Source organism: Hyperolius riggenbachi, chromosome 8 (genome assembly GCF_040937935.1).
Source record: "Hyperolius riggenbachi isolate aHypRig1 chromosome 8, aHypRig1.pri, whole genome shotgun sequence".
In the NCBI taxonomy this organism is placed as follows: Eukaryota; Metazoa; Chordata; class Amphibia; order Anura; family Hyperoliidae; genus Hyperolius; species Hyperolius riggenbachi.
Window position 1 is genome coordinate 40,168,196 of NC_090653.1, and position 17,518 is coordinate 40,185,713.

At 43.6% G+C, this 17,518-nt stretch overlaps 1 protein-coding gene across 12 annotated transcripts in view; it reads right to left on the bottom strand.

Annotated features, from left to right (window-relative positions):
- Positions 1 to 693: 693 nt before the first annotated feature.
- Positions 694 to 17,518, bottom strand: part of LOC137528094 (uncharacterized) — a 115,977-nt gene continuing 99,152 nt past the window's right edge. For 11 of the 12 annotated variants that reach the window (XM_068249360.1, XM_068249368.1, XM_068249369.1 and 8 more), the window contains 4 exons: positions 10,994 to 11,087; positions 9,135 to 9,285; positions 2,231 to 2,305; positions 694 to 1,301 (listed from right to left, as the gene is read on the bottom strand). In XM_068249360.1, the coding sequence (XP_068105461.1) occupies positions 9,258 to 9,285; positions 10,994 to 11,087 (122 nt within the window). In that variant the 3' untranslated portion in view covers positions 694 to 1,301; positions 2,231 to 2,305; positions 9,135 to 9,257. Of the gene's footprint in view, positions 1,302 to 2,230; positions 2,306 to 9,121; positions 9,286 to 10,993; positions 11,088 to 17,518 lie in introns of all 12 variants that reach the window. The other variant, XM_068249359.1, reaches the window with a different exon arrangement.

The following is a 17,518-nucleotide window of genomic DNA, read 5'->3' on the forward strand; positions in this document are numbered from 1 at the left end:
TACTATTTCCTAAAACACGTTCATTACAGTCTGACAAGGTACAGAGATGTAATCTTCGCTATTCCAATGGCTGCTGCTAAACTTCAGAATGGAATTAGCAGCACAAATAAATATACAAATAAATAAATAAATAATGTATAAATGACACGTCTGTCCAAAAGCTCCAAACGATCCAGAGGAAGGCGAAAAAACCCTTCATCAGGGAAAAATTCCTTCCTGACCCCCTTTACAGCGATCGGATGAATCCCTGGATCCTTATTATTTACATAAAGCAAAGAGATTCTTCATTGGCTGGAATACCGTATACCTACCATGTCCATGACTTGGCCACTTGGCATGCACACAGGAAATGTGCAGGAGATTATGAAAATCAAAGGAATGCCTCTGTTCATAGAGTTACAACAGTGATTTTTTTCTCTCCTGTTGAGAAAGTGTGTGGGCCAGTAGTGCCTAATAATAAATAATAATACCAACAAAGGGATATAAACAAGAAAAAAAAAAAACATATTGTTTGGTCTCATTCACCTCTCCAACAAATTCTGGGTGCAAGACGTGTAAAGAAGCAGGTCTTACCAGTTACTGAAATACCAGGTCTAAGATATAGGGCCTGATTCACAAAGCGGTGCAAACTTTTTTGCGGACTTTTGCGCGCGCAATTTGCCGCCATTCGCGCGATCGCGAACTTTTTTGCAAAATTGCGCGCGCAAAAGTCCGCGAAAAAGTTTGCACCGCTTTGTGAATCAGGCCCATACTCTTGCAGAGTAGGGAGCATCTTCTCAGATCCCTCTTGGGTTGGGACCAGCAAAGAACATCTGTCTCTAACCTTCTCTCCCATTGCTTGGCCAGTTTGGCACTTGCAGAGTTTGAATCCTAGAAGTCCATCCTAAAACACTAAGTACATGAGCTAAGTACAGCAAGTGTTCTACGTGTTTGTGTTGAATTCCCTTTGGCTCTTTTCTTTCCTTGAAAATCAGAAGCAATGATTCCAGACAACAGGGTCTAGAGTGTGATAGTCCAATGTGAGGTCCAATGACAAACCTGACCAGGTCAAAGTCCTGTGTATGGGGTATCGCTGTTGTAGCAATATGTAAAATCAATATTGCTCCACAACCCATCCACCCCCCTCATTTATGCTTCAGTGTTTGGTGACCCATAAAGTATCTTCTGTATATCCCCAAGACCTCAAAAGACTTCAACACTGACCAACCAAACTCTGAAGAATAATTGCGCAGCGGAACATTCCTCCATGGAGTTTCTAGACTTCTTCAAGGTGAGCATCAACGTCTACATTCCTTTTGATCCTGTGTAATTTCCAAGAGCAAAATCTTACACACTATTCAAATACATTACTTAATTTCCTATGAGAACATAGTTAATGACTTACATAGAAATCAGTATGTATACATTTTCATAAATCAAATTTACTGATTTGGCTCCACCTCTTTTTCTCAGTGGCCAAGAAAGAAAACTGTTATAAATAGCTTACAGAGGCAACATGAGGAAAATCATCAACAGTACAATTTATGAGCAACAGCACCACCATGTGGTAAGGTGTAAAAATGTGTGCTAACACAGTTGTAACTGAAGAATGATTTCATTGTAGTAAATGTGGGTTTCAAAGGATACCTGAGGTTAACTCATTTGTAAAAATGGAGGGAGCAGGCATGTATGTGCGGGAATCCCTTTTAAATGCTCCCGTAAGTGTACCAAGTCAGCCAGGTTGCGCACTACTGCACTGAGCACTAATGGCCAGCGCTGCACACTACTGTGCAAGCGCTGGTTCGGCGGTGCATGTCCTCATGCGATCAAGGACTTTTGAAGCCAGGTCAGTGTTTGTGCAGTTGTTTGCAACCTAACCAACTTGGCACACTTAGGCCTTTTGCACACTGCAAGTGATTCCGATTCAGATTCCGTTTTTCAATCAGTTTTTACATCCGATTCAGATTCCGATTTGCAGTTTGCTCACTGCACACTGCAAATCGGAATCTGAATCGGATGTAAAAACTGATTAAAAAGCGGAATCTGAATCGGAATCACTTGCAGTGTGCAAGAGGCCTTACATAGGCTTTTACAAGGGAATGGAAGGGGATGGGGAAGCAGTGGACATAAGGACTCCTGCATGTACATGATGACTGCTCCCTCTGTTTGTACAAAGGAGTTTGTCTCGGGTATCTTTTCAGCCACTTTAATATCAAGCCTGACAGCAAAAAGGACACTAGCAGATACTTGCCATGGCCTGAGAACCATTGTCGACTTCCTTGGTGATGGAAAAAGTCCTCATCTTGGAAGCTCTGAATTTACTTTTCTGAATTTCAAAACAGGAAAAAAAACTGTGTAAGGATTTATATTTAACTAATGTGACTACAGTTCAGGGAATTTTTTTTTTAGCTTAGAAACAAAATTACTTTTCTTCCTGAGGAATGTTTTACCCACTTACCTTTATCTAAGGAGGGTCACCCACCCTACAAAACATATTTAGATGATCATAAAGGTTGAAGCCATCTTGGCCCTCTGTTGTCTTCTCGAGGAGAACTGTCTGTGCCACATCATCAGAATGGCACAGCCTCCCACATACATTTCTGGGTAGGCGTTGCACACATGCTATTTATTTCCTCCCTTTCCCCTAATATAAAATTACAGAACAGGTATGGGTTTGTCAAGTTAATGTAGGGGTTTCTGAAAAATGCTACAAAAGAAAAATTGGGAATGGCAGGGGCGTAACAATAGACCCTGCAAGTGATGCATCTGTAGGGGGCCCAGAAGCTGCAGGGGGCCCTGTGGGGGAAGAAGTTTCTTTTCCCCGTCCTGAGAGACTGACAACTAAGCGCACAGAGAGAAAACACTTTCTGCTCTCTGCACAATTGTTCTAATGACTGCATCTGCTCAGCCACTGATAAGGAATCGTACAAAATTTTGCAGACAAAGATTTGTAGACAGTCACTAATCAGTGTTCAGCAGGCTCTTGTGTACAACGCCCAGCGCCAAACTCTATATCCCTCCCCAAGTGTTGTGTACTGTAGTGATGCTGGAGAAGTCTGCAGAGCCAGTTCTGCTCCATCAGAGATGAACACAGTGAGTGTAATAAGCTGAGGCTGGGAGCACACTTGTTTGTCAGTTTTCTGTATGTGTTCTCTGCACACCATGGGCTTGATTCACTAAACCGTGATAAGTGATATCACGGTCACGCTCGCGCTTCGCGTAACATTTTTCACACGCAATCGTGAATTTTCGCACGGAGCTGTGAATTTTCTTGTGAAAACGGACACATTTGTGCGTAAAAATTCGCAATTGCGTGCGAAAAACGTTCCGCGCATTATAACCCGCGCAAAAACGCTAGTGCGACCGTGATATCAGTTAGCACGGTTTAGTGAATCAAGCTCCATGTGTGTCTGTGTATGTGAACACATGCACATTTTATCACAGAAGGTAATGTAATTGATAGAGAAAATGCTGCCAGTGTTTCACTGCTGTTTGTTTTTATCTGCATGGGGAAAACACATTCAAGTGTGCACTAGGCCCCTGATGAGTGCGCATGCACGAAACGCGTAGGGCGAAGCTACAGGCGAAGGAAGCTGGCGTGGTGGAGCTTATGCTGATATATGCTTGTTTTTACTTTGAACATGTGAGTGCACTAGATTTTTATATATTTTAATAAATTTGTATGGTTTTACGCTATGTGGAGTCCTTTAGTTGATAGGCTGATGTGAAGGTTCTGCTCCTATGGTGTTTTATCTGCTGAGGATTAGCTGGAAACATTCTACCTGGATACACAAAGCGCTTCTGCTGTCTTATAATTTGGACGGCAGAGTGTGAGGTGAAAGGCCACGTATGATCTGGTGGATATCTGCATGCGATTGGGGAAGTGTATATGGTGCTGGTATTGCTGTCTGTGGCTTGGCAGCTATTTCACATGGTGAGGACCTGTATAATCCTGTGAGTTGTGGTGGATACACAGAGGGTATTGCTTGCAGCACTGGGTGTTGTGGGAAAAGACAATATTTTAATGCAGTATCACGCTATGGTTTGTTTTTTCTTTTTTTGAGTTACACAATTATAAGAAGATTGGATGTACAGTACAGACCAAAAGTTTGGACACACCTTCTCATTCAAAGAGTTTTCTTTATTTTCATGACTATGAACATTGTAGATTCACACTGAAGGCATCCAAACTATGAATTAGCACATGTGGAAGTATAGAACATAACCAAAAAGTGTGAAGCACCTGCAAATATGTCATATTCTAGGTTCTTCAAAGTAGCCACCTTTAGCTTTGATTACTGCTTTGCACACTCTTGGCATTCTATTGATGAGCTTCAAGAGGTAGTCACCTGAAATGGTTTTTACTTCACAGGTGTGCCCTGTCAGGTTTAATAAGTGGGATTTCTTGCCTAATAAATGGGGTTGGGACCATCGGTTGCGTTGTGGAGACGTCTGGTGGATACACAGCTGATAGTCCTACTGAATAGACTGTTAGAATGTGTATTATGGCAAGAGAAAAAGCAGCTAAGTAAAGAAAAACGAGTGGCCATCATTACTTCAAGAAATTAAGGTCAGTCAGTCCGAAAAATTGGGAAAACTTTGAAAGTGTCCCCAAGTGAAGTCTCAAAAACCATCAAACGTTGCAAAGAAACTTGCTCACATGCGGACCGTCCCAGGAAAGGAAGACCAAGAGTCACCTCTACTGCGGAGGATACGTTCATCCGAGTCACCAGCCTCAGAAATCGCAGGTTAACAGCAACTCAGATTAGAGACCAGGTCAATGCCACACAGAGTTCTAGCAGCAGACACATCTCTAGAACAACTGTTAAGAGGAGACTGTGTGAATCAGGCTTTCATGGTAGTATATCTGCTAGGAAACCACTGCTAAGAACAGGCAACAAGCAGAAGAGACTTGTTTGGGTTAAAGAACACAAGGAATGGACATTAGACCAGTGGAAATCTGTGCTTTGGTCTGATGAGTCCAAAATTGAGATCTTTGGTTCTAAACACCGTGTCTGTGTGACGCAGAAAAGGTGAACAGATGTACACTACATGCCTGGTTTCCACCGTGAAGCATGGAGGAGGAGGTGTGATGGTGTGGGGGTGCTTTGCTGGTGACACGGTTGGGGATTTATTAAACATTTAAGGCATACTGAACCAGCATGGCTACCACAGCATCTTGCAGCGACATGCTATTCCATCCGGTTTGCATTTAGTTGGACCATCATTTATTTTTCAACAGGACAATGACCCCAAACACACTTCCAGGCTGTGTAAGGGCTATTTGACCAGGAAGGAGAGTGATGGGGTGTTGCGCCAGATGACCTGGCCTCCACAGTCACCAGACCTGAACCCAATCGAGATGGTTTGGGGTGAGCTGGACCGCAGAGTGAAGGCAAAAGGGCCAACAAGTACTAAGCATCTCTGGGAACTCCTTCAAGAATGTTGGAAAACGATTTCAGGTGACTACCTCTTAAAGCTCATCAAGAGAATGCCAAGAGTGTGCAAAGCAGTAATCAAAGCAAAAGGTGGCTACTTTGAAGAACCTAGAATATGACATATTTTCAGTTGTTTCACAATTTTGGTTATGTACTATACTTCCACACGGTTCATTCATAGTTTGGATGCCTTCAGTGTGGATCTACAATGTTCATAGTCATGAAAATAAAGAAAACTCTTTGAATGAGAAGGTGTGTCCAAACTTTTGGTCTGTACTGTACATGTGAGCGCAGCATTCTGAAGGAGGACTGTAATTACATCATATGCTTGGTGACTGATGCAGCGATCCATGGACACATAATGAGTCACTGGACTGTGGTTTGAGGACTTTATCATTATTTAATTTGCATTATTTTCACGTTGTTTAGGAAGATTGTTGTTATAGTAGTGAGCGCACAGGAACAAAGGTTTTTTTTTTGTTTTAATTGTATAACATCAGTTCTCAGTTTACCTGTGCAGAAAAGGAGGTGGGGCATCCAAAGTTTTGCAGTGGGGCCCATTGATTTCTAGTTATGCCCCTGGGAATGGGGTTGTAGAAGGGTGTGTCCAGCCCACAACTCTGTACTTTTGTACTTGCTTACAGAAAAAGGAACTGTGGTGAAAATAACCTTATTAATAAAATTGTTTATTTTCTTGACAATATTAATCTATAAATGATTTAGTCAGTGTTTGCCTCACATCACAGGGGAGGGGTTTAGCTTCAATATCAGCCATCAAGACGTCTTCAATATCAGCCATCAAGATTTCTTGTGGGAAAGAGGGTATTGGCTACTGATTGGGGTGAAGTTAAATCTGGGTTAAAGTTCCTCTTTTAGGTAAGTTTGACCCAGGAATGGAAGCACGGATGAGACTGTACAGTCCAGCACTGGTATGTGAAAGAGAGAGGATATCTGCTTGCAAGGATAGGCCACAGCGTACGTACAAAAAGGGCGCCTGGACAAAAAGGGCGCGGGGTGTAAACTCTAAATAATAATTAATCATTAATAGGGTTTATAAAAGTAGTGCGCTATATTTCGTTTACAAATAAAGTTTAACAAAAATTATAAATCATTAACCACTTCGCCATATCTGGACGCATATATCCGTCCAGATTGGCAGTGGTGCTGCAGCCGTCTGGGGCGCGCGCCCGTGCGCGCTCCCGCTGCCCCCCCGATCAGTGAATGGGAATATAATTCCCATTCACCGATCTAAGTCCCCGGCAGAAATACCGACGCTTTCTCATCAGAGAGCGTGGTATTTCTGCCCCCAGGAAAACTTCTTCTCTTCATTTTAGTTCCTAGATGCGACATCGTTCGCATCTAGGAATTTTTTGAATGTGGCCATCTTGTGGCCAAATAGTAAACTGCACCCACATACCTGTATTGAATAAAAAAATACATTATATTACATCTAAAATTGGCTATTTACCTCCCAAACTAAAACTACCCAAATACATTTTTGTATTAAAAAAAATAAATAAAAAAAATTACTATTAAAAAAAAAAAACTACATAAATAGTTACCTAAGGGTCTGAACTTTTTAAATATACATGTCAAGAGAGTATCTTATTAATTTTTTTTAAATTATAAGCTTGTAAATAGTGATGGACGCAAATTGAAAAAATGCACCTTTATTTCTAAATAAAATATCGGCGCCATAAATTGTGATAGGGATGTAATTTAAATGGTGTAATAAGCAGGACAAATGGGCACATAAAATGCATGGGTTTTAATTACTGTAGCATGTATTAATTTTAAACTATAATGGCCAAAAACTGAGAAATAATGATTTTTTTCCATTTCTATCTTAATCTTCCTGTTAAAATGTATTTACAGTAAAGTGGCTCTTAGCAAAATGTACTACCTAAAGAAAGCTTAATTAGTGGCGGAAAAAACGAGATATAGATCAATTAATTTTGATAAGTAGCGATAAAGTTATTAGCGAATGAATGGGAGGTGAACATTGCTCGGATGCATAAGATTTTCGAAGCTGTAGGCTGAAGTGGTTAAATAATGTTTATAAAATCGGAAATTGTGAAAACGTTAATCTTCCCTATTTGTAAAGTTAAACTTATAATTACGTTTATTAAAAAAACAATAATATATGTTTAATTGTTATAATTGTATATTATTGTGAATAACCTTCATTTATGGTTTGTTCTTATAATAAAATCTGAAAATATTCTTTATAACGATGATATAAATATAAGTACGTTCGTAATAAGTGTTGTAAAACATTAGTAATTATTACTAAAATTTTACTAAAACTATACCTAAGCCTACTCTTACACAGAACCCTCCCTGTACCTATCCCTAACCCCTAGACCCCCCCTGTTGGTGCCTAAACCTAAGACCCCCCTGTTGGTGCCTAAACCTAAGACCCCCCTGTTGGTGCCTAAACCTAAGCCCCCCCCCCCCTGTTGGTGCCTAAGTAACCCTCCCTGTACCTACCCCTAACCCCTAGACCCCCTGTTGGTGCCTAAACCTAAGACCCCCCTGTTGGTGCCTAAACCTAAGACCCCCCTGTTGGTGCCTAAACCTAAGACCCCCCCTGTTGGTGCCTAAGTAACCCTCCCTGTACCTACCCCTAACCCCTAGACCCCCCTGTTGGTGCCTAAACCTAAGACCCCCCTGTTGGTGCCTAAACCTAAGACCCCCCTGGTGGTGCCTAAACCTAAGACCCCCCTGTTGGTGCCTAAACCTAAGACCCTCCTGTTGGTGCCTAAACCTAAGACCCCCCTGTTGGTGCCTAAACCTAAGACCCCCCCTGTTGGTGCCTAAACCTAAGACCCCCCTGGTGGTGCCTAAACCTAAGACCCCCCCTGGTGGTGTCTAAACCTAAGACCCCCCTGTTGGTGCCTAAACCTAAGACCCCCCTTTATTATGTGGATAATAATGTTTTACTAATTATGGATGCAAAAAATATTTTGCAATTTACGTAACGTACTGATCGCTTTATTTTGTGAATAATAATGTTTTTTTATTATGTGGATAATAATGTTTTACAAATTGTGACTCCAAAAAATATATTCCAATTTACATTACGTACTGATCGCTTTATTTTGTGAATAATGTTTTAAAAACAGTAAGGGATAAAACTTTAAATAAAAAAATATATTGCAATTTACATTACGTACTGATCGCTTTATTTTGTGAATAATGTTTTAAAAACAGTAAGGGATAAAACTTTAAATAATGTTTTAATTATTTAAATAAGATAAATATATTTAGTATTTTCATAAACGTTATTCGGCACGGGTGCATTTTATAAACGTAAATCAACACAAGCTCAGTTATAAATCATTAAACAGCTCCGGGCGCCGTTTGTAAACTTTATTTAGCTCCGGGCGCCGTTTGTAAACTTTATTTAGCTCCGGCGCCCTTTTTTCCTGCTCGGCGCCCATTAAACGTTATTTATTATGGGAGTGAATGGCGGCGCCCTTTTTGTCCACTAGCTGCCTGCGCCCTTTTTTCCCAGCTCCTAGGCCACATGACCCTTTATATTGAGAAACCACACAGGTAAGTATGAGCAGGGTTTTGGAGAGTGAGGAGTTCACCTTTACATTAGGTGGGGCTGTCAGGCAGGAGCAATTTTTGGAAAATTGACTTCTGGAATTGGGCTTTTACTATTTTTGCATGAACTTTTCTAAAAGCAAAAAACTTACCGAATATTCATACCTGAAGAAGGTGTGATGTCTTGTCTCTACTTTACTTTTGCCGTCTTCTTCGCCAGACGTGATTTATGAAATTTGTCTAGTTCAATCAGGACGCTGTTTGAAGGGAACATGACTTTTAGGCTGACTACTCGGGATCTTGAGTCAAACAGTTGCTTCAAATAAGCCGAATGTTAAAAAAAAAAAAACAGAAGCTGTTAGAGACTAAAAAAAAAACTTTCAAAAGAATATGAAGAGTCAAAACACCACTCTAGACCCACCAAAAATGCTTGCCGTAGATCTGCTGAAGCCCCTCTGTTCATTGGCCAACACTCAGACAGGACAGGAAGATTATGTGAACAAGGCAGAACTTACTGCAAGTACTTCAGATTCATTATGGGACCAAGTATCAATCAACTCTGCATCCTTCTGACATGTTTCATCCTAGCAGGGCTTACACAGTTCATCATGTGACAAAGTCCTGCTTGGGCAAAACACGTCAGCAGCAGGGGCTGCATGGAATGGCACTGAATCCCATAACATCTGTATTGTGGGAGTTCTGTCTCTAAACCAAAGAGCATGCTAAGCAAGAAAGAAAGACACAAAGTATGGGATCAAAGAGGCTACACTAAGAAATGGGACATAGAGAAGTGAATAACAGGAAGCACATGGGTATGGTAAGATGAAACACTGAATCAAACAAACACAAAAAAAAATGCAGATCAGAAACTTATATTAAAGTTTAGACTCTTAGGAACAAATAGGAATGGGCATGGGATGCATTAGACAAATAGTACCCAATGAAATAGCATTACACAGCAAGCAGTGAGAAAAGAGAGTGAAGGCACACGCTAGTAGGAAGGCAAAAACCCTTGGTTATTTTTTTCTAGCCACATCAGTTTAGTTCAAGCACATAATGGTGTACTGCATGGACATGGCGCCAGTCCAGTATCTGAGCTTTCATATGACATCATTTGTGGCTATTTTTTTTTAACAAAGGGTTTAAGGGTTTATTGAACAAGGTAAGAAAAACATACAATCATGCAAAAAAATAAAAAATGTCAGGAGTAACAGATGACATAGAAAGCAATGTATACAGTACAATATGAAAAAAAGAACACCAGCTATACTCAACACAGGATCCCAGAGGAAACACAGTTGTAAAAACTGCACAACATAAAAAATGATACTAACACTGTATGGCTTAGATAAAACAAGAAAGGCAATTAACCTCCTTAGCGGTACTAACAGATATACACGTCCATACAAAACATGCTGTAAACAGTATTAACATGCATACACGTCAATACTTTCCTGCACTGTATACTAGTCCCTTGCTTGACACATTTTGGCAAGTTACAGGAAAAAAAAAAGGTTATGAAAATTAATTGGATCACATTTTTCAAAGAAATCCTGGGGAAATAGAACGCCAGGTTAATCAACCCTGCCGCTAGGGGATTACCAGGTAGCCCAAGGAACACAAATTTTGTTGAAGTGACCTACTTTATCAATGAAAAAGTGATCTTTTCCAATAAGTAGATTTTCTGACGTTTGTGGGAAAGGTCATGCAAGGCAAGGGATGGGGACTTCCACTCCCTGGCTACCAAGGCCTTTGCGGCATTGCAAAACTGAACTAAAAGCATATTCTGGAATGAGAGGGAGGGAGACTGCTTATGGAAAAAGGCTACCCAACGATCAGCGGAAATGGACACATCTATGATGGAGGAAGCCAATCGGAAGCAGTTAGACCAAAACCGCTGGACCACATGGCAGGACCGCAAGCAGTGGGATCGATCGGCATGTGGCTATTGTTTTAGGTTTATTTAGAGATTTCAAAAACACAAATAAATAGATAAATAAATAAATTAAATAGTGTCCATTAACTTAGGAGTGACCAGCTTCTCTGTGATGAGTGTGTTCAGCTTGTTTTCTTCTATTTCAGAGACTCTCTCGGGAGAGGAACTGCTGGTTGATCCACCTATAAACCAATATTATGCAGAAAAATAATGTTATTGCTAATGCCCAAGGTCAACATGTCAATATTTTATTACAGTAACAAGTTTAGTGTTTGTCAGTTTATGTAACCGAAAGGAAAGCAAAAGCAACATTGAAGGTCTGGGGAATTGAAGGAGGGGCGTAGGGTTGGATAGAAAAAAAATGGACAGCGTCAAAGAATGTTACTAACATTCTGAATAATGTGGTGACATGATGTTGATGCAAAAGAAAAATCATCCTTGTAAATATTCCTCTTTGCTGCTGAAAGTGACCAGTGGGTAGTACATCAGTAAAACTCAATGCAAACTGTTGCGCACAGACCACACACACATGCTCGGCTCCTCCCTCCCACCCACCCCTCTCTTCCTGGTCTGTGGCGTGCTTGTGCTTGGCCCCTTCCCCCCCCCTTTCCCATCAGCTGTCTCTCTCCTCCTGACATACGGAGGGATAGAGTGTGGCCACGCTCTATCTCTCCCTTGCTTTGCCCACTACCGACATCTTAAGAGGACGAAGCGCTATGGCCACAAGTGTGGTCAGCAACCTCTCGCCATCCGGAGGCAGCATAGGTGAGAGTGCTGCAACCATGGGGGAAATGGGGGCAGGTGACGTGTCTCTCCCCCTCCAGCATAAGAGAGAGTGCTGCAGCCATGGGGGAATATAGGGCACAAGTGACATGTCTCCCCCCCCAGCATACATGAGAGTGCCGCAGCCTTGGAGCAGGTGTCACCCCCCCTCCCCTCCCAGCATAGGCGAGAATGCCACAGCCATGAGGGAACAAGTGATATAGTTACATCTGCACCGATGGATTGAGCGACGTGCCGGGATCACCCCTGGAGTCACAGGGATCACATGTATCAGTTGAAAGGATCCGCACCGTCTAAAACATAGGTATTTATTAAAGCTCTTTAAAATGACATGAGAAAAGTCAATGTGCGCTCCGGATCACCATTGACGCACAGCGTTTCGGATATAATCCTTCCTCAGAATGGTTCCAATACACACTGTCATAATCACACATGCTATGTTACTTAAATACACAGGTAGAGGACCTGATGGAAAACTGCAAAGCGTCTCAACACTTTGCATATATGCATATTCATACCAGCAAGGGCCATTGAAAATGTATCAAAATGTAAACAGAGCAGATAACATCACGTAGGAGAACAGTCTGATCAAAAAACTTGCATCAGGCAGATCAAACAATGGGAGTACCTCCAGAGGTTCCATGTATTGAAGGCACTTCTTATTCCCCCAAGATATGTAATACACATCCTATGGTTGTTCAGGTCATCGTGCCCCAATTGCTAGGAAGCGGTGTCGGCTGATCCCAAGCTCTGCCAGCCAATTACCGCTCTACCTCTATGTCGGTACACACCCCCTTAGTCTTCACTGCCTATCCGATAGTTCCCCACATCTACTAGTGAAAGCAGCCTATCCGGAGACCGCCGACAGCGTCCGCTCATGTGACTGACTAAGTTGTAGCCAATCAAACAAGTTTGCCTTATGATGTCACATGTAGTCCTTGATGCGGACGCTGTCGGCGCCGCTCTGATTGGACAATTCTTTTGTACGCATGTGCAGAATACATCTATCCGTAAACGCGGAAGTTCATGCGGACTATAGGCGCCACATTGATTGGCTACAACTTAATCACATGAGCGGACGCTGCCGGCGGTCTCCAGATAGGCTGCTTTCACTAGTAGATGTGGGGAACTATCGGATAGGCAGTGAAGACTAAGGGGGTGTGTACCGACATAGAGGTAGAGCGGTAATTGGCTGGCAGAGCTTGGGATCAGCCGACACCGCTTCCTAGCAATTGGGGCACGATGACCTGAACAACCATAGGATGTGTATTACATATCTTGGGGGAATAAGAAGTGCCTTCAATACATGGAACCTCTGGAGGTACTCCCATTGTTTGATCTGCCTGATGCAAGTTTTTTGATCAGACTGTTCTCCTACGTGATGTTATCTGCTCTGTTTACATTTTGATACATTTTCAATGGCCCTTGCTGGTATGAATATGCATATATGCAAAGTGTTGAGACGCTTTGCAGTTTTCCATCAGGTCCTCTACCTGTGTATTTAAGTAACATAGCATGTGTGATTATGACAGTGTGTACTGGAACCATTCTGAGGAAGGATTATATCCGAAACGCTGTGCGTCAATGGTGATCCGGAGCGCACATTGACTTTTCTCATGTCATTTTAAAAAACTTTAATAAATACCTATGTTTTAGACGGTGCGGATCCTTTCAACTGATACAGCCATGAGGGAACACAGGGGACAAGTTACATGTCCCCCCCCTCCAAAAAAATAACATGCCACATGACATTATACCACAGCACTCCCATCACACCACCCATGCTAGGTGGGAGAAATATCTCTGTAAATGACAACTTTGTGTAAAAAAATCTAAAAAAAATGTCATTTACAAAGAAATTTCTCCCACCCAACATGGGTATGTGTGGAAAGACACCCCAAAACACATTATACGGCAAACCACGTGTGACAATTTTTTGCAGCCTGGGTGCGCTAAGGGGCCCAAAGTCCAATGAGTAACTTTAGGATTTCACAGGTCATTTTTACTCATTTGGTTTCCAGACTACTCCTCACGGTTTAGGGCCCCTAAAATGCCAGGGCAGTATAGGAACCCCACAAGTGACCCCATTTTGGAAAGAAGACACCCCAAGGTATTCTGTGAGGGTTATGGTGAGTTCATAAAGATTTTAATTTTGTCACAAGTTAGTGGAAATGTGTCATTTGTAGGGTCCTCTTGAAACCTGATGTCTGGTTTCACACTGCATATTGGCGTATCCGGTGGGTCGCACCCGCCGCACCGCATCGCCAAAAACAGACACTTTAGTACAACAGACTTTAGTATATGGTATTCCCTGTCTGGCATTCGCCCAAGTAGGAAGTAATCTTTGCGTCGCCATAGACTAACATGACTTCAGGGCCGACACAAATCGCCGCAGGAGCTGCGCAGTAACGCAGTTATGCCCTAGCATTAAGTCTACCACTTCCGGCGTAGTGGGGACCGCAAAGTGGGACTTTTGTTAGGCAATTTGCTGCAACGCATCGCACCAGTGTGAAAGAGCCCTGAGAGACCCTCGTGTGCCTACTGCTATGTCTCAAGTTCCCTACTCTAATAGCGTATCTGTGAGTGGTACTTCTTGAAACACTCCCCTATGCACAGGGCAGGATGTTCAGGACAGGTGGGACAGTAAACAGTGGTGTCACGCCTTATTTTAGCCTTCTTGCAGACACAACAAGCTTTTCTTGGGGAGTGTTGACCTCGGGCACTCAGAAAGACATAAGCCTAGTGTCTTTTATGTAGCCGGCTAACTACATCAGGGGGGTGGGGCACGGCCCCTCCTGGATACAGGAGTTCCGAAACGATCTCTTCTTGAAATTGAAGGAAGGATCCCGTTCTCTCAGCCTTACCGTAGAGAACAAAACTATTGTACGTTGCCAATTGAATTAAATATACTCCGACACCTTTTTATACCAGTGTCTGGTCCTTTGGGAAATTAATAGGGAGCCAACATCTGGTCGTTGAAGTCACCCCTCCCATGTTTAAATTATAGTCGTGGACGGCGAGGGGCTTTTCAATGACTCCAGTTACTCGTTCAATATGGACTGTCATGGCTCTGTGAAAGGTGGACAGAAGGTAAACGTCCCTCTTGTCCTTCAGTTTCACTGCAAGAAGGTCTTCTTTATGCAAGGCAAGCCTCTCCCCCATGCAAGTCGGGTACTACTGAGCCATTGGGGGGAAGCCCCAGCGACTAGGTCATATGGTGCCACAGCAGGGAATTCCGACTAACTTTAAATGCTGATAGAGGGCCACACTTGTGTAGTAGTTGTCCACGTAGGTATGGTACCCCTTCTGGAATAAGGGTGACACCAAGTTCCACACAATCTTGCCACTTCTCCCCAGGTAGTAAGGACATCCGACTGGCTCCAGTTTTGAGTCTTTTCCCTCATAGACCCTAAAACGATAAGTATAGCCTGTGGCCTTTTCACAGAGCTTATACATCTTGACCCCATACCGGGCGCGCTTGCTTAGGATGTATTGTTTGATGCCAAGGCTCCCAGTAAAATGTATCAGGGACTTGTCTACGCAGATGTTCAGTTCAGGGGTGTAAGCATCTGGAAACTTTGATGAAAAGTGGTCTATGAGGGGCCAAATTTTGTAGAGCCAGTCATAAGCAGGGTGGCCTTTTGGATGACAGGTTGTGTTGTGCAGGAAGCGCAGGATCATCTCAAAACGTGTGGCAACAGAGTACATGGGCATGTGATGGGGATCAGAGGGCAATCAGATACAATTGGAGGCAATCAGATCAAAATCAGATAGCAATCAGAGGAAATCAATTGCAATCAGATGCAATCGAACACAATCATATGCAATCAGAAACCATCAGAAACAGAATGAGGTCAATCAGAGCCAATCACAGGGCAATCAAGAGGCCGATCAGATGCCAATCAGAGTGAAAACAGGCGATCAGATGTCAATCAACAGTGCAGAGACAATCAGATGTCAATCAGACCTCAATCAGACACCAATCAGAGCTGATTACAGGCGATCAGATATCAATCACTGCAGCTGTCATATGCCAAACAATGTAAACAGCAGTCAATCCGTGGTGATCAGCAGGTAATCAGAGACAATCAGATGCCAATCAGTGAAATAACAGGTGATCAGATGTCAATCAACAGTGCACAGACGATCAGATGACAAACAGACCTCAATCAGATGCCAGAGCTGATTAGAGGCGCTCAAATGTCAATCACACTGCAGCTGTTAGATGCCAAACAATGTAAACAGCAGTCAATCACTGGGCAATCAGAGACGATCAGATGTCAATCTGAGTGAAAACAGGCGATCAGATGTCAATGAACAGTGCACAGACGATCAGATGTCACTCAGACCTCAGTCAGACCTCAATCAGAGCTGATTACAGGCGATCAGATGTCAATCAGGCCTCAGTCAGATGCCTGTCAGGGGCCAGTGCCCGTGTCCATTCCTGCCCCCTGTGTGGTCCTCCTGACGCCATGTGTCCCCTCCTGTCCTGCGTGTGTGTCCCCTTCTGGCCCCCTGTGTGGTCCTCCAGTACCCATGTGTTCACTCCTGTCCTACTGTTTGTGTGTCTGTGTCCCCTCCCCCCATGTGTGTCCGTGTCCCCTTCAGCCCATCTGTGTGGTCCTCTAGTCCCTGTGCCTCCTCCTGTGTGTGCCTGTGTCCCCTCCTGCTCCCCTATGTGTGTGTCCGTGCCCCTTTTAGCGCCGTGTTGTTCTCCAGTCTCCTGTCCCTTCCTGTCCTCCTCTCTGTGTCCCCTCCCCCCCATGTCTCCACTCCCCCAGTAACAATAACTGCAGAGCGACTCACCTCCCTACGGATTCCAGCGCTGGGTGGTTCTCTCCGCCTCCAGCATGTCAGCGCTACCCCTGTAAAAGAATAGTTAGCAGCAGAGCAGCTCACCTTCCTCCAGCAGCTCCTGTTAATGAGACAAATGAGTCATTAACATGAGCCATCACTAGGGGAAGCCGCGCAGTACGCAAAATGTCTACACATCGCTGCCGTTGGAGGAAGGTGAGCCGCTCTGCCGCTAACTATTCTACAGGGGTAACATTGACATGCTGGAGGCAGAGAGGACCACCCAGTGCTGAAATCCATGGGGAGGTGAGTCGCTCTGCAGTTATTGTTACTGGGGGAGCGGAGACATGCGGGGGCCGGCGGACCACACAGGGGACAAGGCAGGGAGTACCCGACGTAGTGGCGGGTCAGCAGTTCGTATCGGCGGGCGTTTTTAAGTCGGGGATTCCCTGTCTTTGAAATATAAGATGCGGGGACTTTTTTCCCCCATTTTTGGGGGAGGAAAAGTGTGTCTTATATTCCGAAAAATACGGTACTTATTCAACGTTCAGCTACCTAGTAGTTGCAGCCCAACTATGTTTGTTTTATGCGACCTTGCCGACGCAAATACATCAGGTCCATTCGACGTAATGGTTGCATTGATCTGAAGATGTTGATGTGGCACTGCCTAGCAACAGTAGCTCTGCAATGCGCAACTGTAGGAGTGACGTATATCTCCCGGCAGCCAGTGTGGGAGACATTGCTTAGGGATGGCTGAATGCCGCACACTGATTGGTCTAGCAGGGTTAACCAATCATAGACAGCAACGGCCAGGAACATCTATTCTTGGCCAATTTTGCCCATTTCTCTTTGCAGCACCTCTCAACAACAGGCAACAGATGGCATTGGTCAGCTGTATGGGCTGTACAAGCACGTGATGTGCCATCCACTCCAGGACGGAGCTGAAAGGCTGGGCAAGGCAGGAGGAGGAGGGGCTGGAGCTGAAGTGGGTATCGAGACTCATATCACACATAGAGAGAGTGCATAGCGTACACAG